At 55.2% G+C, this 25,465-nt stretch overlaps 1 protein-coding gene across 1 annotated transcript in view; it reads right to left on the bottom strand.

The window, feature by feature from the left end:
* Nucleotides 1–19,727, bottom strand: part of LOC132334522 (low affinity immunoglobulin gamma Fc region receptor III-like) — a 93,832-nt gene extending 74,105 nt beyond the window's left edge. The window contains exons 1-6 of the mRNA XM_059860629.1: nucleotides 19,679–19,727; nucleotides 19,078–19,098; nucleotides 18,759–18,989; nucleotides 18,241–18,498; nucleotides 17,560–17,637; nucleotides 17,393–17,476 (exon numbers count right to left, since the gene is read on the bottom strand). Coding sequence (XP_059716612.1) covers nucleotides 17,393–17,476; nucleotides 17,560–17,637; nucleotides 18,241–18,498; nucleotides 18,759–18,989; nucleotides 19,078–19,098; nucleotides 19,679–19,727 — 721 coding nt within the window. The remainder of the gene's footprint in view (nucleotides 1–17,392; nucleotides 17,477–17,559; nucleotides 17,638–18,240; nucleotides 18,499–18,758; nucleotides 18,990–19,077; nucleotides 19,099–19,678) is intronic.
* Between the last annotated feature and the right edge of the window lie 5,738 nt (nucleotides 19,728–25,465).

A 25,465-nucleotide genomic window follows, 5' to 3' on the forward strand; every position in this document is an offset into this window, starting at 1 on the left:
CTGATTGCTGCTGGCCAATGTTGTGTGAGGAGCTTGGCCTGCAGGACAGCTGGGAGTCAGCCCTGACCCCCAGTCAGTGCAGGGGAACAGTGAGGGCAGGGGCCTGTCCTGGTGTTGGGACATGGATAAAGAATGTTCCACTAAGGCAGAAGAGCTGCCTGGGTGAAGGGATGGGTATTGCAGGAGGCAGAACGAGAGATTCTGCTGCAATGTGAAAGAACAGAGAGTCCAGAGAGGCAGGAGGATTGTCTGAGGCTTAGTGCTGACTGAGGGGAGCTGCTCTGTCCAGGTGACCTTTTCCAGCTCCCCTGGACTTGCACCTTTCTGAAATCCACTCCTGTGCTACTCTGGAAAGGTAGGAGACACGGCTGGGAGCAGAGGGATCCCTGGCACACAAAGTGGCTCCTGCCTTTCCCATAGTCAGGAGAGTGGGCTCATTGCCAGCCCCCAGGCTGCCCTGCCCAGAGCTCCCCGGGCACAGGGAGCTGGGACACCCCATTGCTGTGCTCAGCCTGCACAGGAGGAGCCCAAGGGCTGGGCCTGACCCTGCAGCTGGAACTGCCATTCCAGAGAGCCCCTCAGCACTGCCAGGAGCACCTGGGCAAGGCCAGGAGAGAGAGAGAGCCAGGCCTGAGGAAAAGCCTTTCCCTGCCCAGCCCTGCCCAGCCCCTGCCAGGCAGCAGCAGGGCAGGACAGTGGCCCTCAGGCCCTGGTCAGCAGGGAATGGGCACATGGCCAGAGAGATGCCCTTCATCTCTTGAGCTGCTCTGCTTGCCCAGGAGGGACTGAGGGCCCCGAGCCCCCGGGCTGAGGGCTGTGCTGGCTGGGAGGGGACACAAGAGCTGTGCTGCTCAGGGCAGTGTCTGCCCTGCAGGGCAGGGCCAGCAGGTGCCACATCTGCCTGCAGCAGGGCTTCCCTCAGCACTGCCTCCCTCCCTCCCTGCCCACGGCTCTGCTGCTGGAGCTGTCCCAGCCCGAGCTGCTCCTGTGGCCCCGGGCTCCTTCCCTGCCAGAGCTGCCAGAGCCCAGCCCAGCCCCTGGGCCAGCCCTGCCCTGCAGCTGCTTGGGGCTGCAGGGATGAAAGAACAGCTCCCCCAGCCTGGGCACCATGGAAAGGTGATGCTGGATGGATCTGGAGGCTGGGCAGGTGCAGGCACTTGCAGAGGTCCCCAGGAATCCTCAGTGTGGTGGTTTAAGAGTCTCAGCCCCTTCTCTGCCCTGCACAGATGAGTTTCCATTGCCGCCAAACTGAGCCAGGGAAAAGTGGGAGCACAGATTCAGAAAAGCTGAGACCCAAGCTGTCACCGACATGTTCTATAAAAAATCCTTTCCTTAGGATTTTTCCCTCATGAGAAGCTGAGAGGCCTCAAGAAAAAAATGCAAACAATTCTTATCTGCTGCTGTGGAAAGCAACAGGTGGATTTGTGATTGGTCTCATCTGGTTGTTTCTAATTAATGGCCAATCAGAATCCATGTGCCCAGACTGTCTCGGTCAGACACAAGCCTTTGTTCTTCATTCCTTTTCTATTCTTAGCTAAGCCTTCTGATGAAATCCTTTCTTCTATTCTTTTAGTATAGTTTTAATATATTACATATCATAAAAAAATTAACCAAGCCTTCTGAAACATAGAGTCAAGATTCTCGTCTCTTCCCTCATCCTAAGACCCCTGTGAACAATGCATCACCAAGCAGGAAACTCCTGCCCTGAATGTGCTCATGAAAAGTCCCCTCAGAAATGAGCTGGGCATGAGCTGGAGCTCTGAGCAGCCCTGACCCACACAGCACCCTCTCCACAGCAGCAGGACCTGCCCTGGCAGGAGTCACTCCTTGCACCCACAGCTGCCCTGCACCATCCATGGGGAGGTGCCAGGCAGGCTGAGAGCTGCCCCTGGCAGGTGGCACATGCCCGGGGCTGGCCAGGAGCCCTGAGGGCTGCAGGAGCTGCTCTGCAGGACAGCCCTGGGCAGCCCTGGCTGCAGTCCCAGCTTCACCCCCTGCAGCCATCCCTGGCAGCAGGAGCCATCCTGCCCTGTCCCTCTGACGGTGCCCAGGGCAGCCCTGCTCTGCAGCACATCCTCCCCCAAAGCAGAAAGGGCAGCAGAGCCATCCTTACAGTCACATCAGTCCTGTCCTGGGTCAGCTTCAGGAGATCCCTTCAGGAGCACAGGGGATCTATCCCTGCATCCACAGACTAACCACATAGTGGGCTGTGAAGATTTCCCAAGTGAAGTCTCAGCTCAATGTCTTCCCAATCCTGATTGCCTTCAGGCTATCTGTTCCTGGCTCCTGTCCCCTCAGTGCCTGCAGGCAGAGCCCTCAGACATGCTGGGCTGGGAGAGGAGCTGGTCCTGGGAAGAGCTGTTCCTTTAAAGCTCAGCAGCACAGAAAAAGCAAGGGACTTTTATGACCCTGTCACGACTTAGATGTTGTTTACATCAGACTCAATCCCTGAGAGAGTCTTCAGAAAACTTCTCAAGAACTCAAACTTCAATTAAACTCCAAACTTTTGCGAAGTTTAATGGGTCCCACTGAGGGACACGACTTAGAAAGTGTCCCCAGGTTCCAGTTAGAGCAGAACACTGGAGGCAGTGATGCCAGCTGGGGACAAACAAGGCAAAGGTGTCTCTGGGGCTGAGCAAAGCTGGATGTGTTCCAGGAATGCAAAGGGCCAAGGCCTGAGCCCCAGCCCCTGGCCAGGCAGATCCTGTCCCTCCCTCCTTGCTCAGGGCTCTTCCCGGGATGGGCACTAGCATGTGGGGATGTGCAATGCCAAGGGCAGGAGCATGGGGCGGCCCCTGCCAGGCTGCTGAGCAGGGACAAGGAGGCCATGAGGCCCCAGGCCTGCAAGGGTCACTTGTCTCCTGCTCCTGGCTCAGGCCCAGGCCCAGCAGCCATGGCCAAAGTGCTGCCCAAGTTGGCTCTGTCAGGGCCTGGCAGCTGCTGCCCATGCCTGTGCCCTGTGCAGCCCAGGCTGTGCTACGGTGTCCCTGCCCTGCGCCTCTGTCCCTGCAGGCTGTGCTCATCCCCCGGCTGCCCCACCTGGCTGGCCCCTTCCTTTGCTGACAGCTCTGCCTCCTGCCTGCCTCTGCCTGCCCACACAAAGCCTTGGGCTGACCCAGACTCCTTCTGGGGGGCGCGTTGTACCACAGCCCTGCTCTGGTGCCTGCTTCCTCTTTTGTGTCCGCTCTGGGCCTCTCCACCTGCATTTTTGCTATAATTTCTCTATCTGGCTCTTTCCCGCTATGGAGAAAAAGCTCCACCATTTGTGAATCCACCCTTCAAGCCCTGCCAGGCCTCTCCTGTTCTGTCCTCAGTCTCTTCTCAACTGAGACCAGGCACATCAACCTCCATGGTTTATGTTCTTGAGGCCTGCAAGCCCCAGCTTGGGAGATCTTTGGGCCCTCTCCAAGGTGTTTGCAAATGAAAACATTCTGCTCATAGTCTAAGAACAGCACCAGAGGCTAAGGCCAGGCAGAGGTGTCTGTCTTGGCAGCTTTTGTCTGGGAGCAGTCCTGGGATAGATGGAATGTTGGCAACAAAATTCCAATTTCTGCCATGGCCCCTGGACAAGAAGGCTGGTACTTTTCCATAGAAAGGAAGGCACAGAGCATGGGTGCTTCTGAGGCAGATGAGATGTGACCACCAGAGGTCAAGGCCAGACAGAGGTGACAGGTTTTTGTCTGCAACATAGCCTTGCATTTGGGAAATTTTTTAGGGCAAGTACCAATTTTCTCCATGGGTGTCTGAGAAGAGAGGAAATTCTTCTACACAGGAAGGAAAGCATGGAACCCCAGTGATTCATGGGCAGATGAGAGGCAGCCCTTGACATTCCAAGATCAGCCAGACCTGTCAGGTCACCCCTGGGAGGCCAAATCAGCCAGAGCTGTTCCATGTTCCCCTGATTCCACAGGGCCCCACAATGCCCCAGTGGTGCCCTTGCTTCCATGAGGCCCTGAGGTGTCACAGTGGCCCCTTGGTGACACAAGGCCCTGAAGGGTCTTAATGGTCTCCATGGTTCCACGAGGCCCCACAGTGTCACGGTGGTCTCTTGGTTCCAAGAAGCCCCACGGTGTCACCATGGTCCCAAAGTGTCACAATGGTGTCCATGGTTCCACGTGGTCCTCACAGTGTCACAGTGGTCTCCACAGGAAGGAAACAACCAAGCCCCAGTGTTCCAGGGGCAGATGGGCAGCATCCACCAGAGGACATGGGCAGCCAAATTAGACAGAAGCTTTTTTCTGGGAGCAATTTCTGGACATAGGGAATTTTAGAGGTGGAATACCAGTTTCAGCCATGGATGCCTGGAGGAGAAGGACGGTTCTTTTCCATAGGAAGGAAAGCATGGAACACCAGTGTTTCAGGGCCAGATGAAAGGCAGCTACCAGAGGCCAAGGGCAGCAAGACCTCTCTGTCATGGCAGCTTTTGTCTGAAAGCAGCCCTTAGATACAGGGAATTTTACAGATGGAATCCAAATTTTGGCCATTTCTGCCTTGATAAGAAGGACAATTCTTTTCCATAGGTAGCAAAGCACAGAGCCCAAGAGTTTCAGGGGCTGAAGTGGTGAGAGAAGGCTCCTGAGAGGCCAAACCAGCCAAACCTTTTGGTCCTGGCAGCTTTTGTCACGGAGGAATCCTTGGACATAGGGAATTTGGGAGGTGGAATCTCAGTTTTGACCATGGGCACCTGATAAAGATGGATGGTTTTTCTATAAGGAAGAAAAGTGTGAAGCCCAAGTTTCTTGGAAGAACATGAGAGGTGACCACCCATGGGCCAAGAGAGACAGACCTGTTTCTCCTGACACCTTTCATCTGTGGGAAATCCTAGGATGTAGGGAATTTTGGAGGTGGAGTCTCAGTTTTTGTTGTGGGCACCTAGCCAGGAAGAAGAGTTCTTTTCGTTAGGAAGGAAAGCACAGAACCCCAGTGTTTTAAAAGCAGATTGGAGCCAGGTCTTTGGAAACCAAGGCCAGCCAGACTTGCCAGTCATGGCAGCTTTTGTCTGGAAGAAATCCTAGGATATATGGAATTCTGGAGGTGGATTCTCAACTTCAGCCATGGACACCTGAAGCTGAAAGGTGCTTTTTTTTCCCATAAGAAAGAAAAGCATGTGGTCCCAGTGTTTGAAAGGCAGATGAGAGGTGGGCCCTGGGTGGCCAAATGTCCTGGGTTAAGTGTGTATTCTGTTTGCCACCTGATAGAGATGGGGCAGTTGTCTTCTGTTAACTGGGCAGTTTTCATCTCTTGCACAACCAATCCACCCTCCGAGGAGACATCTGCTGTTAATGGGCCAGTGAGTGTCACTCATGGCTGAGAAAATTACGTCATCCCATTGTGAGATGCTCCGCCCAGGGGGGAGAGCCAAGCATTCCTTCCTGGATAGAATCTGAGATGCTGGAACCCCTGAGAGCGCCCAGCAACCACCCTGTCCCTCAGGGTCTCAGCACTGGGAGCCAGATGAAACAAACATGACCCCCCTGACTGTGCACCCTCCCCTCTCTCCAAAACCCCAAGGACCATCCTGCCCTGCCCCCAGCACTGGGATGGAAAACTGTAGATTCTTCCCCCTGGAAAAAAGTGGCTGACTTGGCCCCAAAATAGCTGCTACGAGGCTGAGACACTGCAAGGGTCTGGAACGATTTGGGGCTGCCCCATCCCTCTACTGCTCCCCAAAATTCCCCCTGTGGGATTTCTGTCCTGGGGCATGGGATGATTTGGGTTTATTGGGTTTTGGGAGAAATCCTGTTCCAGACTTGTCCATTCTTGCTTGTCCTTTGCAGGATCTGAGCTGGCAAGAGCAGCTCGGGAATGGAGTCTTGGGCAGGAAAGGGATCCCAAACTCCTGCTTCTTGAGGCATCCAAGGGTGGGGCCCAGCCATGGCCCAGCCCCACTGCACAGGGATGGCCATTGCCCAGCCCTGCTCTGGCCAGCCCCAGGTGGCAGCCGGGACCTCAGGGTCCCCCCTGCCCCCTTGGCTTTGATTCTGGCAGCTTTGGAGCTGCTGCAGAGGTGAGAATTCTGGGGGGGAGGAGGCCTGGCTGTGGTTTGCTCAGCCCTGCAAGAAGCACAAAGCCCAAAGGGAGCCCAAGCAGTGGCTCTGGGAGGGCCTTTGATGGTTTTCAGAGCAGGGCTGGCTGGAAACCCGCCCTGCAGGAGCAGCTGGGAGGGAACCAGTCCAGAAATTCAGCAAGGTATCATTTAGTCCCCAGCATCAAGGGAGTGAGAGAGCCCCAAAACTACTGAAAATACTACACCAATCTGCTCAACAAGCTGACCTGGACCCTCCTTCTTGAACAAAACCTGCAGCCTTCTGGAACCTCATGGAAAGAATGTTTGGGTTCTGGCTCGGCTACCAGACAAGAGGGAAAAGTGTGGAGATACCGAGCAGTGGCTGTGCCCCGCGGCCATGCTGGGGCTGTGGGGAGTGACTCTGTCTGGATTCCAGGTGTCCCCAAAGCCGCTCCATCCCTGCCCTTCTCACCTGCACAGGGCACGGGGAATAGACAGGGCTCTGCCCCGCCCCTGCCCGGCCCCTTCCAGGGTACCCCTCCCCTTCCCAGAGCTGTGGGGGCCTTACCCTGGCAATGCTCGGTCCCGGCACATCGCGACAGTGGCTTCGGACACGCTGCCACAGTCGGTTCGGACACCCCGTGACCGTCCCGGCACTCACAGTGCGATGGCAGCTGGGCCCCTTCCTGGGGCTCCGGGACCACCATTGCTGTCCCTTCTTTCCACAGACCCCACCGCAGGGTCTCTGCTCCCCCGCCGTCCCAAGGTCTCCCCTCCGCCGTTCACTCGGGCTCCAGCAGCCCCAGGTGGGTCCTTCGGGATGTGCCAACTGCTCCCGGAGAGCTGCCCTTTATCGGGAGCAAGCCCAGAGCACCCGAATCATCCCCAAGGCCTGGGCTGAGACCTCCTGTGAGGCTGAGCCCAAGCCCTGAGTGGTTTGGGAGCCCAATGGGTGTCACTGCTCTGTCCCAAAATCTGGGGGGAGCAGGAATGACAAGCTGTGCCCCACCATGGCCCAGCCCCGTGGGCCTCACCTGAACATTCTGTGGAATTCCTGGCACTCCTGCTCCACCTGCATGGCCAGGTGCTGTTCCCGTGGGCCCCCTGCTCCAGCCTCTCCTGCCTCAGCTGCTGCTCCAGCTCGGCCTTCCTGGCCAGCCAGCAGGAAGCAGTGGCCACATGGCACAGGCACTGAATCATCCCCAGCACCAGCAAAAACCTTCCCGGAAGTAAAGAAAGCTCCTTGTGGGCAGAGGTGGGGGCATCTGACCCCCAAATGGTATCCAGTGCTACCTTGTGTCCCCCAAAACCCCTGTGAGAGGCAGTGGAGCCATATGCTTGTGCACAGGGATGCTTTAGGAGCATGGCTGAATCTGGGGTCGGCTGTCTGTCTCTGCCCCCAGACACGCTTAGGATGGTTCTTGCACGCTGGGCTTCAAAGGATGAGACTGGACGCTAGGTTTTTTCGGTCTTCAGTTTGTTTATTATCTCTTATCTAAAAAGTCCTTTTCCCTGCCTGAAGGATCTGACCAGCACGGCAGCCAAAGGCACTCTGCCCACCCCTAAGGCGGCCGCATCTTTTATAACAAAAACTATGTATATCATATTTACATTTTTGTCCCCAATACCTATCATCTTCGTCACTAAGTACACCCTCATCCCAGACCAATCCACAAGTGCCAACACCACCCCAGAAGATGGAAGACAGGAAGAAGAAGGAAAAGCCTGGTGGCACACCCTGATTCCTCCATCTTGTCTCTACCACCCCCCTGTACCAAAACCCCAAAATTTGTAATTCACCCTATAATAATATCTTCCCTTCACTATTTACACCTGAGTGGTTCTCGCATGTTCCATTTCCTCATACATCGGTGGCACATCTCTAGATGGATCAAAATCAAGCCACCAAGTGCTTTTGGCAACATTCCAGGACTCCCGAGCCCCCCAAGGGTTCTCTCGGTAGCTCTGGACATCAGGAGTGATGTGCTGAGCTCCCACATCTCCCCCTTCTGTTTGCACAAAAAGCACTTCCTTTGTAATCGAACGTACAATGCGCCGTACACTCAAAAGGATGCATGGTATGAAAACTATGAGAACTGCAAGAATTAACAAAATATAAAATCCTACCTTCAAAAGCTCTCTCCATATGGGAGAAAGATCAAAAAACTTTACTACATCATCAATCCATGATCCAGTGATCTCACCAAGTTTTTCTATGCTGTCTTTTATCTTTTTGATGTTTTCTGTAATTGATTGTGAATGGTCTGAGAGATTCATGCAACACATCCCTGCAAATTCTTCACATCCATGTCCATGGGCAAGCAACAGATAATCGACCGCTGCCCTGTTTTGCAGAGTTGCCTGTCTTACACTGCTCACGTCTTTCAACATGTCACTCAGTGCAAGAGAGACTGATTGAGCATGTTTGCTTAACCAACAACCCATGTGGTCCAATTGAGTCAAGGCCACCCCCGACGCTGTCTGAGGTGAGAAAATTGCTGTCGCAATTCTCCTTGCCTTGTCCCAAGTGTACACTGTATCATCGCAATTTGTGCTATAATGTTGTAATGTTCTTTTTTCTTTACGTTTTGACTTTTTTAGCATTTTTGAATCTGGTGACAACATTGAAATTTTTCCAATGCTGCATGGACCTCCCATTGCATTCGCAGGAACACCATACCAAATTCTGTCCCCGCAAATCAAAAACAATCCCTTTGGCAATTGCACTGGAACTTGGAGTGACCCTGTAGTTGTTATTGTGTTTTTGCACCAAGCTGATGCATTCTTATAATATTCATGATTTGGTGTGACATCAATGGTCTTATTTTTTGCCACATTTAAGACTCCGAATTGCATGCACAATTCCATTGTCATGGACCCAAAAATCTCCAATTCCTGAGGCTCAATAGAATCCACAGGAAGAAGATGCGTCCAAGCACGCCACTCCGTCACAGGATCTTTAACAACCTGTGAGATTTTGACTGGATCGTGCCCTGGAATTGGCCATTCGTCCACCGGCATCCCAATCATGCATGCCGAAAATGGACTCCCTGGTCTGGAGTGAGTTAGACAAATACTATCTAAATTCGCTGTCTGAGCTAAAGCTTCCCAGACATTCTTTTTTGGTTGTTTAACTGGCAAATTTGCTTCGTCATTTGAAGCAATTGGTGACGAAATGGAACACATGAGAATCACAAACCTTATGATCCCATTCCCGTAACATAACATTGCCATTTTTTCTTCCCAAACCTTTTTTTTTTTTTTTTTCCCCAAAGAAAGAAAAATCCCCAAAGTCTTTTTATTCTTTTGTCTTCTCCGAACTGCTGTTTGTAACTTCAACTTCCTCTTCTGTCTGAGTACTCGTCTCTCTGCTTCCGGAACCGGTGCTTTCCTGCTCTTGAGTCCGGAACGGTTTCACGTGCCGCACTGACACCCACTTCGGACCTCGCCCTGTGGAAACACAAGCAAAACCCTTGCCCCAAGTGATTAGTCTGAAAGGACCCTCTATTTGTCCTGACTCGGGGTTTCTGACCAAGACTAAAGGATTCTCCCTTAATCTTGCCTGAGAACTGTTTGAAAAATGTCTCAAGATGGGTGGATTGGGCTCTGAGGATGAACTATTGAGAAAGTTCAACACATACAATGCTTTGTTTAACTTCATGTGAGTTTCAGTGTGGTGAGTGCCGCAATGACCCCGACTAAAAATCCACTTCGATCTTCGTGCCCCATTGTGCCAAAAGATCTCTTCCCCAAATGGTGATTGGCTTTTGCACAACAAAAGGACGAATGATCGCCGTCTTGTCTCCTGGTCCGGTGACAACGATGGAATTTTCACTTTGCAGACAAAGAGAAGCTCCCCCTATGCCTGAGAGAGTCTCCAAGGGTGCAATCAAGCTCCAATCATGGGGCCAAAAGATGTAGGATATTACTGTGACGTCTGCCCCGGTGTCCAACATTCCTCTGACCTCTATCGTTCTGTCTCCACAAGTCAGTTGACAAGTGAGCGTGGGTCGATCTCGGCCTATGTGCTTTATCCATGTAGCATGTATCTCAACATGTTCCTTCAGTGGAAACCCTTCCTCGTCAAAAATCGACATGACCTGTTTGACGGCGTGTGGTGGCAAGGCGAAAGCCCTTGCGACTTGGGTGTTTTCCGCCACGGTCAATGGTGGACAGAGAGCTTTTGCCAAAACTGTGAGTTCCGTATTTTTGTCTGCTGAGACAACAGACGGATAAACAATGAGTCCAAGGGTACTACTTCTGTCCAACCCCACTATCAAAAAATCCTGCTTCTTGTGTGAATCCACGCAGATACCTGTGGGTATCTCTGCGTGACTCTCATCCAAGAAACACACTAATTTGGAAGCTGCCAATGTGCACTGTGCCCCTGGTGGGAGGAGGTCTGGGTCGCTGGGGAGTCGGCTGAGGACTTTGCTGAGTGCATTTGCCTGGCGTTCTCTGATGATTGCCCTGTCTGCTCTTGGGCCATCGCCATCACTTGTGTCGTAGCGCGTTGGCGATTGTTCACGCTGAAACTGGGGTTTCCCGGACGCGGTAGAGGGTTCCCGTCCACGTCCATCTGGGAGTAACATTCATTCACAGCATGTCTTCCTTTTCTGCACCGTGCGCAGATTGGTTTTTGCAGCTTTGGTGCTTGCACTTGTATGTTCGCTTGTGGACAATTCTTCCTCATGTGCCCAAATGCTCCACACCTGTAACACTGTCCTCCCAATGGGTTGTTCTTCTTGATGACTGCATGAATTTCGTTCATTATTTCGCTCTTCTGTTGTTGGAGCATCTTTTCCAGCGTCTTCTCCTCTGACTGTTTTGCTAGATGTCCTTCCAGCTGTCTCTTTATCTGTTCTTCCCACTCTCCTTTCAACTCGTCCCTCACGATCGACGCAACATGCTGAGGCGTCCCCACTTTGCTGCAAGCCTCCACCATCTCTGCCAAGGATGGCCGTCCTGGCATTGCTGAGATGACCCGTTGGCAATCCAGGTTGGCACCGCCGTAGGCTAAACTTTCCATGAGTGGCTGCTTTACCTGTTCATCTACCACCTGTCGATCCACAGCTTGTGAGAGTCGATCTATATATGATGAAAATGATTCTGTGGGACCTTGCTTGATGGATGCGAATGGGGTATCTGGAACTCCTGCTGGTGGAATCTGCAGGATTGCTCTTCGCGCCGCTTCTTTGATGGCATTCAGCACTTGCCTCGGAAGTCGTGCTGCTTGTTCCGCTGGATTGTCATTTGGAGGATCTCCTGCCAACTGTGCTACAGTGAGGTTCGCATTTGGTCCACCTTGATAACTGTTCCTCAATCCTTCGAGGTATCGTCGCCATCTTCTGTCCCAGATGAGATTCTCCGTGTCCGTGAGGATAATTGACACAAGGCTTCGGATGTCGTAAGGTGTAAATTCATAATTGTCGAATGTCCCCTTCAGCAGTTGTTTGAAGTACCGTGAGTTCAACCCGTTGCTTTGAATGGCCTTTGCTAAATCTTTGACCACGTCGTGACCCAGCCTCTCCCACCTTGGGTTCTGTCCCTGTGCATCATACGTCACTGGCATTGTCAGATCTCCTGATCCTCTTAACAAACCCTTCTCCTTGGACAACTCCTTTCTGATGTTTTTCCAATCTATTGGCCTCTTCGGTTGCCTTTCTTCTTCCTCTGGAAATTCCTCTTCTGGTAGTTCTGATGGCAACAGGTTGCACAGTGGAACCCTGGAAGTCATTGGTGATTCCTCGGTCCACATCCTTCGACTTGAGGTTTTTGGCCTCGCTCCCAAATCCGGAAAAGGAATTTCAAATTCTCGTGACTTCTTCTTCTTTTTCTTCACTGTATCAAATGATTGCAGAAAGCCTTTTGCTGCTTCTGCCATTGTAAACATCCATGCTGGAGTTCCCTCTGAAGCTGTGATTTGTATCATGTCTTCTCCTTCTTCTTCTTCTTCTTCCGTTTCTGATGATGTGTCTTCGAATCCTTGAAGCTCTAAAGTTGACTGAAAATCTGTTTGCTGAGTTGCTTTTTCCTTCTTTGTCGCTGTTTTCTTTTTGTATGTTGTTGGGAAAAACTGCTGCATTGTTATCGTTTTGCCACGAGATGGCGCTGTGACGCGACCGACCGGGTCTGGCATGTCCTGCACTTTGGTGTTCCCGCCACTAGGTGGCGCTGTGGTCCGCCTGGACGGCCGTAATGGCGTCCCGGACTCGATCGGCTCCTCAGCCGCTTCGGCTGAATGCAGCGTTTCTGATTTTTGGAACCGAGCTCGCACGGGTTTTGAATGAGCCAACAATGAAGCCTGAACACATGAATGTCCCTCAGGAATGGGAGAGGTTTGAATCGCAGGGATTGGGATCGGGGAAGCCGAAACCGAAGAGAGGGTGGAGCCCCGGGATGTGGAACCCCGCGCGCGGCCCCTCCTCGCCCGCAACGTCACAGGGGATCGGGCTAGCCCCCGACCACGCTCCTTCCGCACTCTCTGCGCATGCGCGGGTTCGGGAATGCCCCCTGTCTCCCCTGAACTGACGTCACTGTCTCCGTCCCGCTCCGCCTCTGATGACTCCTCCCCTATGTCTGTCCCTGACTCCCTCTCCTCCTCCTCTGACGCTGTATTCACGCCCCCTGCTCGCGCGTACAACCCCTGCCCCGCCCGTGCCTGCGTGCGCAGCGCAATCCGAGCAGACCGTCGTGGCTCGACTTCCGGGTCCTGCATCATCACGCGTCTCCTACGTCTACCTACGGGTGCCGCTTGGAGCTCTGCAGTTGCTCCTAGCCCATTGCCCGCGTCTGACGTGGACGCTGTATTTTGAGAGCCCTTCCCGGATGTCCCGCGGGTCTCACCCTGCGCGTGCGTCTTTGGCACTGCGCCAGCTGAGGCTGCCGCTGTCGGTGTCGCGCTCACAGCCCCCGCGCCGAAACTCGCGTCCCCCACTGCCTCCGCGCTCCCCCCACAGCTCGCCGCCGCCGCCGCGCAGCCACACTCGCCGCGAGAGAGCAATCCCTCCTCCCCCTCCGGTCCCCGTTCGCCCCCCCTTTCCGACTTGGGCGCTTTTCCCGTCCCTTTCTCCTGCTGTTTTCGCGAACTGGGAGGGTTTGCCCCTACAGGGCGTTCTTGTCCCTCCGGTTCGCTAGATGAAAATCCTAATTCATCTGGGGTAAGGACCGTATTTGCGTCCGAATCGGAACCCGAACTCCCCGCTGTTTCTGGGGTTTCAGGGCGTTTTGGAGGCCTCCTGGACTTTCGGGGTAGAGGAATTGAAGGCGGTAAAGCTACTTCCCGCTCCCTCTCATCGGGAGCTACTTCCCGCTCCCTCTCATCGGGAGCTACTTCCCGCTCCCTCTCATCGGGAGCTACTTCTCCAGGGCTGGTTGGGACCAGAGACAATCTCTGCTTTGAGCTTTGCTCTCCTCCCCCCGCCCCTGTGGGATTCACAATTAATGACCTTTTAGCTCTACTCCGGGATCTTGCCGTAATTGCCTCTAACATGATCCTTGCTGGAGACAGTAACTTCAAGGCCTTTCCATCACCCTTCGTGGCCAAAAGATATACGTGTCTATTAACTTCTTGCCAGAAACCCGTTTCGAATAACACACGGGTTTCCAGATGTGGGTAATTAAGTCTCACCCACATCAATAAATCTTTGAGTGCTTTCTTAGAAATTCCCTTTGTGTTTGCCTCTGCCACACTTTGTAGTGCGGACAAAACCTCTATTTGTTCCTGGGAGTATGTTTTCCCCATGTTTTTAATTTCTGACCTTCTTACCGAATTCACGTCGTCAGAGCAGTCCGAAGGCTCCCGGTCTCTGTCCAGCAGGTCACAGGAGATGGGGTCGGAGGCGCCTTTCCAATCCCGGTCCGGGCTGTTCTGGTACGATTTTTCTTCGGCAGAGGTAGAGTGCGATGTCCTTTTTGGCCGCTGCTTCTTCGGATCCCTCTGGCTGTTTTCCCAAGGAGTTATCAGTGGTCTCCTGGGAACCCGTCCAACTCAGGGAGCTGCCCGCCGGCGAGACTGCTTGCTTAACCGCAGTCCTCGATGGCCTTGCAGCACTGCCCTTGCAGCCCAGCTTCGTGGCCCACCTTTGTGGCCCACCTCTGTGGCCCACCTCGTGGCCCACCTCGTGGCCCACCCAGGGACGCCAAGTCTGGGGTCGGCTGTCTGTCTCTGCCCCCAGACACGCTTAGGATGGTTCTTGCACGCTGGGCTTCAAAGGATGAGACTGGACGCTAGGTTTTTTCGGTCTTCAGTTTGTTTATTATCTCTTATCTAAAAAGTCCTTTTCCCTGCCTGAAGGATCTGACCAGCACGGCAGCCAAAGGCACTCTGCCCACCCCTAAGGCGGCCGCATCTTTTATAACAAAAACTACGTATATCATATTTACATTTTTGTCCCCAATATCTATCATCTTCGTCACTAAGTACACCCTCATCCCAGACCAATCCACAAGTGCCAACACCACCCCAGAAGATGGAAGACAGGAAGAAGAAGGAAAAGCGTGGTGGCACACCCTGATTCCTCCATCTTGTCTCTACCACCCCCCTGTACCAAAACCCCAAAATTTGTAATTCACCCTATAATAATATCTTCCCTTCACTATTTACACCTGAGTGGTTCTCGCATGTTCCATTTCCTCATACATCGGTGGCACATCTCTAGATGGATCAAAATCAAGCCACCAAGTGCTTTTGGCAACATTCCAGGACTCCCGAGCCCCCCAAGGGTTCTCTCGGTAGCTCTGGACATCAGGAGTGATGTGCTGAGCTCCCACAGCTGAACTTCAGGAACCCCAGCCCTAATTACAGCACCTCCTTAAGGGTCTGCAGCTCCCTGAGCAGGACAGAGGCATTGGCCCAAGCAGCTCCAGTTTTGCCCCATTTTCCCCTCCCAAGGCACTGCTCCCAGCCAAGGCTGTCCCTGTGCTCCAACTGAAACAGCAGAGCCCTTGGGGCTGTGGCTCTGCTCTCCTCTTACTACTCCCCCTGAGACTTCTAAGTTGGAGCCAGCAGTGGCCCAGGAAGAGCAGGAATTCCAAACGTGCTCTGGACCCCCTGAGGAGTCCCAGCAGAGTCAGCACACGGAGCACCAGCTTTCCTCTATATCCCAGGGCAATTCAATATTTCCAGAGCTGCTGTGCCAGGACTGAAGGAGGAAAAGGGAGTGAAAGGCTGAGGCTTTGCAGGTATATTGGCATAAAGCCACCAGAGGTGCTGTTGTGGACCTGAGACCTGCCTTGGGTCAGGTGCTGCCTTCCTTCCTTTCGGAATCATGGTCAGTGGTCATGGGTATTCCTTAAGGCATGTGCCTGGCCCCAGGACACTGCTACGCTGCCACTGGGCTCTGGGATCCAATCTGCTGCCTTGGCGGCTTCTGCCCACTGCCAGTGGTGGTGCAAGGACCGACTGGTGCCTGTGAGTTTGCAAAAGGAGCGATTTCCCCTCCTCCCTCCTGTCCGAGGCTGCCATGGCGCCTGAGGGGATGGAGCTCGATTGGGGCGCCCCCTGCTGGCCGGGAGTGCTCCCTGCAGCGCCCCCTGCTGGCCGGGAGTGCTCCCTGCAGCGCCCCCAGCTGGCCGCGGTTATAACTGCCACAGAAGCCAACAGAGCTGAGTGGAGGAGAAAGTTCTGGTTTTGTGTTGTTTGTTCTGTTCTGGTTTATAAATTTCCCAGTAAAGAGATGTTATTCCTTTTCCTACACTTCTGCCTTAAAGCCCCATAAACTTTGAAACTAAAAAAATGTTTTAGGCATGGGTCTTCTTTCCATTCTGGGAATGTTCCCACTTTCCTCGGCAGATATTTCTCATTTAAATAAGTTGCCAACTCCTGGGTTCCAGCATGGAGGGGACAGACACCCCAAGATAAGACAGGGTCAGGGACTGGGCTGCCTCATGCTCTGCCCTTTAAGCCAGTCAGGCCACCAAGGGCCCTCTCCCCAGGTGGCACTTCTGGTCACCTGTCCGCTCAGGAGCTGGCTTTGGCAGAGTGTCACACTGTCCCCAGTGTGCCACAGCTGACAGACTGATGGACAGATGGGGCCCTGTCTCACCAAAACCAAGGCCTGACCCACCCCTGCCACACACAGGTGTTCTAAAATGTCTCCAGACATCAAACTTTTCCTGTCTCTGGCACCCCACCCTGTGCCATGGCCTGATCCCGACTGCCTGGGAAAAGGGGGAGGCTCTGGAACCCCCACAGGGCCTTTGGACATCCTCGTGTGGGGAACACAGCAGAGGAGGGGTTTGGGAAAGGGGAGAAGAAAATCCAGAGCTTCCTGAAGGCTGCTTTGGCTATCAGAGCAGTGAAGGTCCAGGGCCCTACCAGGTTCCTCTGGTGGGGGAAATGTGCTGGGAGAAAATGTCTGGGGTTTGTTCCTTTTTGGGGGCTTTCCCTGAAAGTTGTTCCTTTTTGTGACCCTTTGGACTCTGAACCTTGTTGCTGTTGCTGTTGGTTTTATTCTCTCTCGTTGCTGTTGCAGGAAATTGTTCTTTTCTCAGCCCTTTGGGATCTTGGTGCCTCCACGGGGAGGGGAGGGGCAGATTTTAAAGGCAGCACACACACACGAGTGGGTGCCCATGGGTGGGGACCCCCAGTGCCCCCCAGTTTCCCTGAGTGTCACAGCACATTCCCGTAGGTGTCACCGGGTTCCCGCGGTTGCCCCTGGGATCCCCGCAGTTCCGCGTAGGTCACCTGGGGATCCTGGAGTGTGGTGGCATGGGGGGACACTGCGAGAGACAAGGGCTGTGGGATCTGGGTGGGGTGACACTCATGGGTGACATGTCCCTCTGCGTGTGTCCCCTCCATACTCACCTGCTGCCCTCTTGGTGACCACAACGTGGGTGTACAGCACCTCCCCCTCCTCTGGGGGGGGCGGGGGATCTGGGGGGGCCCTGAGGGAAAAAAGGGGATGTGGGGGAGGGAATAGGAGGTCATGGGGGTTGGGGTAAAAGGGGAGAGTGTGTTTTGAGCCCCCCACTCACCTTTCCTGATTCTTCCTGGCAGCTGCAAAGGAAAGAGGGGAGGGGTCACTGTGGGGTCCCAGCGCCCAGACCCCTCTCAGGATTCCTGAACCCCCACACGACCCTCAATTTCCCACAAGATCCCCAAGCATCCCTGAAGTCTCCCAGAATTCATTAACTTCCCCAGTGCCCCTGACCAAATCAGCCTCAAGATCCCAAAGCCCAGCAGAGACAGAGACCTTCCAAACGCCCCCAGGGCCCCTGAAAGAACCCCCAACATCCCTGCAAGGACCCTCCAGCAACTGCCCAAACCATACAGGTCCCCTAGTCAAGGTCATAATTATGGGGCTGTGTGTGCTGTCCTCTTGTTCCCCAGTGCTGAGGTCCTTTTCAGCTCCTTGGGACCCCTGTCCCCCCATTGCCACCCACCCACAAGGTGCCACTGGTGCCAGGCCACAATGACACCCACGAGCAGGAGCAGGAACAAAAGGGCCCCACCGATCCCTGCAGCCACTGCAAGAAACAGAGGGGGACACATCAGGGTCACCCATCACCCCAGGGGTCCTGCACTCTCTGGTGCCCCTGTGTGACCCCACCTGCGTCCCTGTGTGTCTCTGTGTCCTGCGGTGTCACCTCCAGGACATCAGGGGTGATGGTGGCATTGGCCACAGGCACTGTGGGGACAGAGACAGGGCTGAGGCCACAGGGAGGGGCTGGCAGCCAGTGTGGGGGGATAGGAACAGGGGGGATGGGTGTGATGGGGGATTTCGGGAATGGGGTCACACCAGAGGGGGGTGAGGGGACAAGGGGAGAGGGGGAAGCACACAAGAAAGGTGGTTTGGGGGACAAAGAGGTCCCCAGGCAGGTGACCTGAGCAGGCAGTGGGGGCTCCCCGTGCCATCCCCGCACTCACTGCGCACTGTGACGCAGAGCTGAGTGCTGCTCCTCCACACGCCCCCCCCTCGAGGTGCACCTGGCAGCTGTAATTCACCCAGTGGGAGACCCCCACAGCAGGGACCAGCAGCTGGGGACCACTGTGGGCCCCCCACCACCTACCCATCCAGGTAGAACATGTGCAGGAGGAGGGCTCGGGGCCACAGGGGGCTGAGGGTGCTGAGGCAGCTGAGAGTCAGAGGGGACCCCTCGGTGGGCTTGGGGGGATCCTCCAGCACCGGCACAGAGCAGAGCTCAGAGCAGGAGAGAGGAGGGGGATTTGTGGCCCAGAGTCTCTGGGGAGGGCTGTGGAGGTTTTGGGGTGGGGACTTTGGAGTGCTCACCATGCACTGTCACTGTCACCAGCGCTGACTCCTGCCACCCCCAGGATCCCCCCTGGCCCTTGCAGCTGTAGCGGCCACTGTGGTTCAGCTGCAGAGGGGACAGGGACAGCTGGGTGCCATTGGGGAACACCCCCAGTTCCTCCTCCTCGTGGTAGAAGGACACCAAGGTGATCGGGTTGTCTCGCCAGCTCCGGCAGCACAGTGTCACCGTGTCCCCCTCCAGCAGCGCCTGCGCCGGCACCTGCAGCACCAGCCAGTCTGGGGGACAGGGGGGTCCTGTCACATCTCAGGGATATGGAGGGTCCCCATGTCACCGGGACCTCCCCATTGGGTCACAGCCAGCACACCAGTGGTCCCCAGTACCCACACGGTTTTGCCCACACTGGGATGCTCTGGGATATCCCCAGAGCAGGGGACAGGCTCTGCTCACACCAGGAGCTGACCCATGGACTGGAGCCCACCCAGAGCCCTCGGGGTCCCTGCAGGTGCCAAGCTGGGGACAACCAAACCTCCCTCACCATCTGAGACGTTCATGGTGGGGCTGAGCCCACTGCCAGGTCTGTCACATGCGTAGGTGCCACTATGGGTGACAATGAGGCGGTCACGTCCCTGTTCCCACCAGCGCCACCCGTCCTTGTACCAGGTGGTGTCACGGGTGCTCCCCAAGCCCTGGCAGGTCAGTGTCACCCAGTCCCACAGCACTGGCGGTGTCCAGGGGGGCTCCACGAGGAGCTGGGTGGTCTGGGCACCTGTAGGTGAGAGGGGACAGCAGCCTGTCAGGGCCAGCGCGGGGCTGGGGACAGTGAGGTGGGGACATGACATCCACCGAGGACTCACCAGCGAGGCTGAGGGTCTGTGCTGAAAGGGAGAAGGGACAGGGCTGGGAGGGGGTGGCACTGCAGGAACAGTGGCACAGGGGCACGGGGTGTGGGGCTGTGCCCGAAAGGTCTCAGTGGGGACAGTGGTGTGGCACAGAGGTCTCAAGGACAGGGACACAGCAACCAACACAAGCTCAGGCATGGGGACCCTGTGCTGGCACAGGTCACCCCCACCAGCCCCACAGCCACAGCCCCACGGCCCTGTGCCCATGGTCCCATTCCCATGGCACCTGTCTCCATGACCCAAAAACATGGTACTTGACCCCTTGTCCCTGTCCCTGCATCCCTGTGTCCCTGTCCCTGCCCCCACAGGTGCCCCTGCCCCAAGGTTCCTTCTGCCACATCCTTGTCCCCACATTTCCATGCCCCTCTCCATGTCCCCCCCACCACAGTTCCACTGTTTCTGCCATCTGTTCCTGTCCCCACGGCCACCCCACAACTCTGGTCACACTGGACTCCATGCCCTGCTGGCATTGGGGACATCAGGGGACCCAGCAGCCCCCCTGGGCACCCTCCCCTCCCTATCCCTGGGGTGTCAGGCCCGTGCCCAGGGCGCTCACCCCACAGAAGCAGCGCCACCTTCCCGGCCATCCTGGTGTCCCCAGCCATGTGGACTGGCTGTCACTCGCTGCTGTGGCCACCGCTCCCCTGGCTGGTGGCTCTTGGGATGAAGGGGAAGGAAGCGAGGTCACGCCCGTCCCCACGTGGAGGTGGCCCTTGGTGGGGGCAGGATGGCCACAAGCTGGGCACAGGAAGGGGACAAGGTTGTGTGGATCAAGGTGGGACATGGGGCTCCCAGGAGTGGGGAGCTCAGGGGGTTTGGGAAGGCAGGGTTGGGGTCTCTGGGGAATGGGGGTTCTGAAGAGGGGGAGTCAGTGACAATGGGGGTGCCATGGGAATGGGGATCACCAGAGCTGTGGGGGATTCAGGGATGGGAGTCCCAGGGGAATGTGGGCTCCAGGGACTTGGGGTCATGGGATGGGGATGCTGGGGGAATGGCAGATCTCATGGGAATGGGGGTCCTGGGAGAATCAAGGTCCTCGGGGAAGGAGCATTTCAGGGGATGGAGTGACCGGGAGAGGGTTCCTTGTGAATGGGGTTCTGGGCCATGGAGATCCTGGGGAATGTCCGTAGTGGGATGCAGGTCCCAGGGAAGGGAGGATAGAAGGAATGGGGCTCCCGTGATTGGGATCCCTGGGGAAGGGGGGCGCCAGGGATGGGCAGTGGCTTGGAGAGCCCATGGGTCAAAGCTCCTTCCCTGGGTGCCTCAGATTTTGGGGTGACCCAGGGCCCAGCAAAGTCCCCCCAGGGTGCTCATTTTTGTAGGGTCACCCCAGGTAGGTTCCAAGAAGGTCTGGGTCCATGTCCCTATAGTCCCGAGGGGCTTTTTCTCCTCTTTATTTCCATTTCCATCATTTTTCCCCTCAATTTCACAAGCCCCCAGTTCATACCTTGATGATCCTGGAGAGGCCCTGAGCAGGGAAGGGGTTGGGGGAAGCCTAGGGTGGAGGAAGCAGGGGTGAGGGGTCTGCAGGGAGGGCTGGGGAGGCTGTGCAGGATAGGGGTGTCCAGCTTTTCCCCCCTCAACACTTTAAATTTCTCTCTCCTGCAGAAGAAGGAAGAGGCTGTTTGACACGTTTTTTACACGGGGGTGGGTTCTTTCCTGGGGGGATCCTGTCCCAGGGGGGACACATGCTGGCCAAGGGGGTCCTGTCCTGGGGCATGGAGGGTCTGGAGGGTGGCCAGACTTCTCCCTTCTTGCTCGTCCCTTGCAGGATCTGAGTCTACAAGAGCAGCTTGGGAATGGAGCCCAGGGCAGGAAGGAGATGCCAAACTCCCGCTCCTCGAAGCCAGTGGCCATCCAAGGGTGGGGCCCAGCCATGGCCCAGCCCCACTGCACAGGGATGGCCATTGCCCAGCCCTGCTCTGGCTTGCCCCAGGTGGCAGCCAGGACCTCAGGCCCCCCCCCACCCCCTTGGCTTTGATTCTGGCAGCTTTAGAGCTGCTGCAGAGGTGAGAATTCTGTGGGGGGAAAAGGCCTGCCTGTGGTTTGCTCAGCCCTGCAAGAAGCACAAAGCCCAAAGGGAGCCCCAGCAGTGGCTCTGGGAGGACCTTTGATGGTTTTCAGAGCAGGGCTGGCTGGAAACCCACCCTGCAGGGGCAGCTGGGAGGGAACCAGCCCGGAAATGCAGCAATTGATCATTTTGTCCCTTTGCCCAAGGGACTGAGAGAGCCCCAGAATTACTGCAAATCCCACACCAATCTGCTCAGTAACCTGACCCAGACCCTCCTCCTCCTTCCTGCCTTGCTGTGGGTGGACAGTGGCCGGATGTCCTGCACCCACCACAGCGGCTCCCTCACTGCCCTCCGCACCTGGATGGGAAGAGAAAATTGAGCAAAGGGTTCCTGGGTTGAGACAAGGAGCAGGAGAGATCACTCATCACATCCTGTCATGGGCCAAACTGCCTCGGATTTAGAGATATGAATTGAACTTACTGCTGACAAAATCAGAGCAGGATAAGGAGAAGTCTAATAAACCCTTCAATACACCTTCTCCCTGTTATTCATAACTATGGAGCCATTGACTTTCTCCATTATATTGGTTTTTGCAAACTATTTTGATACAATACAGTTTGTAATCACTTTTTAACGGCTTTTGATACACCACCGTTTGTCAGCCTTTTTACCCTAATCCCTGTGCAGAACATATATTTTAGTGGGATAAATATATTATAGTTTAGGCTCTCACAAAATATCAAGATAGACACAATGTGCTGTGTATTACAACATTAACCATTGCAGAAGTGGCTAATGCCTTTATTTGTGTAACTAAGTGACAATGGTCAGAATAACTCAGATAATTTTGTGAAATGGCTAATGTTGATTTAATGTACTGGTGGAGTATCTCATCTGCATGATAAGAACACATTGAAAAGTAGCAAGTAAATAAACATCAAAAGAAAGAATGCAAAGAGGAATTTACCACTGACCCTTTGTTTATCAAGAACTGTCAAACCACAGAACGGGGGGCCTTGTGAGAACATAAAATATATAAATTTACTCTGCAGTATGGCATGTACTTTATGAAAAGGAATCAAGGGCCAAACCAAGCAAAAGAATTCCTGGAACATGTAAACTGGAAAGAATATTTGAATATGCGTAACCCTCCTGAGTATGTAGTTAACCAATACAATGAAAATGTATGTAAGATGAATTGTTGTAGTTAACAGTGTGCCTCTGGCAGTTGCCAAGCACCCAGCATGCTGTTTACTGATCCTTTTATCCCTTATTAATCATTTACAAATTTTAAAGAGTGAGCCAGGTTTCTCACATGGTTTAATCAAAAGCTGCATTTTGTGTACAATAAGAGTGAAAAGGGTCGTGTGCCCCTCTGGAACTGGGAGGGGGCATGAGGAGCCCCATGGGGTGCTGTGAAGAGGAAGAAGAGACCCCTGATGGGAATCAATGCCCCCCAGTGCCCCCCAGTGCCCCCAGTGTCACAGCACGTCATCGTAGTGACAAGGGTCCCTCTGTCCCTCATAGGTTCCCAACAGCTCCATGTTGGTCACATGTGGATCCTGAGGTGGGGCAGGGCCAGGGGACACTGTGGGGGCCATGAGAGTGACACCAGTTGTGGGGACCTGGGTGGGGGGTGACACCCGTGGGTGATGTGTCCCTGACCCCTCCCTGAATTCTCCCACCGCCCGCTTGGTGCCAACATTCACTTTCTCTTTCCTGCAGCAGAAAGGTCATTGGTCTGGTTTATAGAATCCTTCTTACTGTTGCTCTCCCAACAACTCCCTCACAATGAAAACACAAACAATTCCCGAAGAAATGAGACTTTTTTGTTCCCTTTAGGGTTCCCTTTAGGATTCCCTTAGTGCATCCCACAGCAGCATTTGCTTGTGGATAACACAAAGTGTGGAATCTCCCTGCGTGTCCAACAGCTCGATGGGATTGTTCCCTGCCTGCTGGGCAGCAATCCAGCCCCTAAGGAAGCCTTTGGTTGGGCTGCCTTTAGGAACTCTCCCCATTTTCCTCATTCCCACCCTGAAACTTGATTGACTTCTCATGGAGGAAGGGGAGAAGCTCTGTCCATCCTTGGGACAGTGCACAGGAATCTCTGGAAATGCCCGTGTGTGCCTCAGGGTCTGATTCCCTGGTAAATCCACTCCAGCCTGCCCTGAATTCCCCTGCCTGGGCACTCCCTGCTCCTGCTGTGACACCCCTGTTCCCCAGCCCCTCGTGTGCAGCCCCCGCTCAGTATTTCCACACTTCTCCCTCTCCTCTGGTGTGCACATCCAGAACCCAAACATTCTTTCCATGAGGTACCAAAGGGCTGCAGGTTTTGTTCAAGAAGGAGGATCCAGGTCAGCTTGTTGAGCAGATTGGTGTGGGATTTGCAGTAGTTTTGGGGCTCTCTCAGTCCCTTGGGCAAATGGACAAAATGATCAATTGCTGCATTTCAGGGCTGGTTCCCTCCCAGCTGCCCTTGCAGGGCGGGTTTCCAGCCAGCCCTGCTCTGAAAACCATCAAAGGCCCTCACAGAGCCACTGCTGGGGCTCCCTTTAGGCTTTGTGCTTCTTGCAGGGCTGAGCAAACCACAGGCAGGCCTTTTCCCCCCACAGAATTCTCACCTCTGCAGCAGCTCTAAAACTGCCAGAATCAAAGCCAAGGGGGTGGGGGGGGCCCTGAGGTCCTGGCTGCCACCTGGGGCTGGCCAGAGCAGGGCTGGGCAATGGCCATCCCTGTGCAGTGGGGCTGGGCCATGGCTAGGCCCCACCTTTGGGTTGACAGGGGTCCCCAGGATGTGCCACCCCTGGGACAGGCACCCCATCAGGAATGTGCAGGGACATTTCTGGAACTGCCACCCTCTGGTAAAGGTTCCCCCATGCCAGGATGTGTCACCCCCTGGGACAGGATCCTCCTGGATGTGCCCCCCAGGACAGAACTGCCTCCCTTTCCCATCTGAAACTGAGCACAAACAGCTTCTTCCTTCTTGTCCAGGAAAAAGAGTGAAAATATTGAGGGGCCACAGCCCAACACCTCCATCCCCCACAACCTCCCCACCCTTCCCTGCACCTCCTGCTCCCCATTTTCCCATTCCCCTTGGTCCCCCCAACCCCTTCCCTGCTCAGGTGCTCCCTGGGATTGCTGAGCCAGGAGCCAGGGGTGAGGGGACCTGGTACAAAAGTGAGGAATATAAGGAAGAAAGATAAATAAAGAGAAGAGAAACCAAGGGTAGGGGAGGGCACAGAAGCAGAGGATCGCCATGTGATGGCTGCACAGGAAATGAGCACCCCATGGGGGCTGTGCTGTTCCCTGGGTCACCCCAAAAACTGAGGCACCCAGGGAAGGAGATGAGATGCCTGTGCCCATCCAGACACTGCCCATCCCTGGTACCCCCCTTCCCCTGGGAACCCAACCATGGGGGCCCCATTCCTTATATCCCCCCATCTCTGGGACCCCCATCCCAGTACTTCCATTCCCCAGGATCTCCATGGCCCAGCACGCCATTCCCAAGGAACCCTCACCTGTTCATTCCGTCCCCTGAAGTCTCCCCTTCCCCAGGACCTCTATTCTCCCAGGACTCCCCATTCCCCCGGCAATCTCATCCCCAGGACCCCCATCTCCTGACCCCAAATCCCTGGAGCCCACATTCCTCTAGGACTCCCATCCCTGAGTCCCCCAGGCCCTGGGGACCCCCATTCCCATGGCACCCCCATTCCCAGTGACTCTCCCTCCTCAGCACCCCCATTGGCCAGGGACCCCATCCCTGGGATCCCCCCATTCCCCTGGACATTCTTCCCTAGCTCCCCAAACCCCTGAGCCCCCCCACTCCTTGGAACCCCATGTCCCACCTTGTCCCACCCACCCTCGTCCCCTTCCTGTGCCCAGCTTGTGGCCACCCTGCTCCACCAAGGGCCACCTCCACGTGGGGACGGGCGTGACCTCACTTCCTTCTCCTTCATCCCAAGAGCCGCCAGCCAGGGGAGTGACAGCGAGTGACAGCCAGTCCACATGGCTGGGGACACCGGGATGGCCGGGAAGGTGGCACTGCTCCTGTGGGGTGAGTGCCCTGGGCACGGGCCTGAAAGCCTGGAGATAGGGCAGGGAGGGAGCACAGGGGGGCTGTGGGGTCCCCTGAGGTCCCCAATGACAGCAGAGCCAGTCCGTGTTACCCACAGTGGACCTTGGTGGGACTGGGGATGTGGGGTGGCTTTGGGGACAGAAACGGGGGGCAGGAATTTGGGGATGGGGATGTGGGGACAGGAATGTGGGACTGGCACCTTTGGGCTCAGGTAGCTCTGGGGATAGGGACAAGGGAACCGGGATGCAGGGACAGA

Source organism: Haemorhous mexicanus, chromosome 16, assembly GCF_027477595.1.
Source record: "Haemorhous mexicanus isolate bHaeMex1 chromosome 16, bHaeMex1.pri, whole genome shotgun sequence".
Classification (NCBI taxonomy): Eukaryota; Metazoa; Chordata; class Aves; order Passeriformes; family Fringillidae; genus Haemorhous; species Haemorhous mexicanus.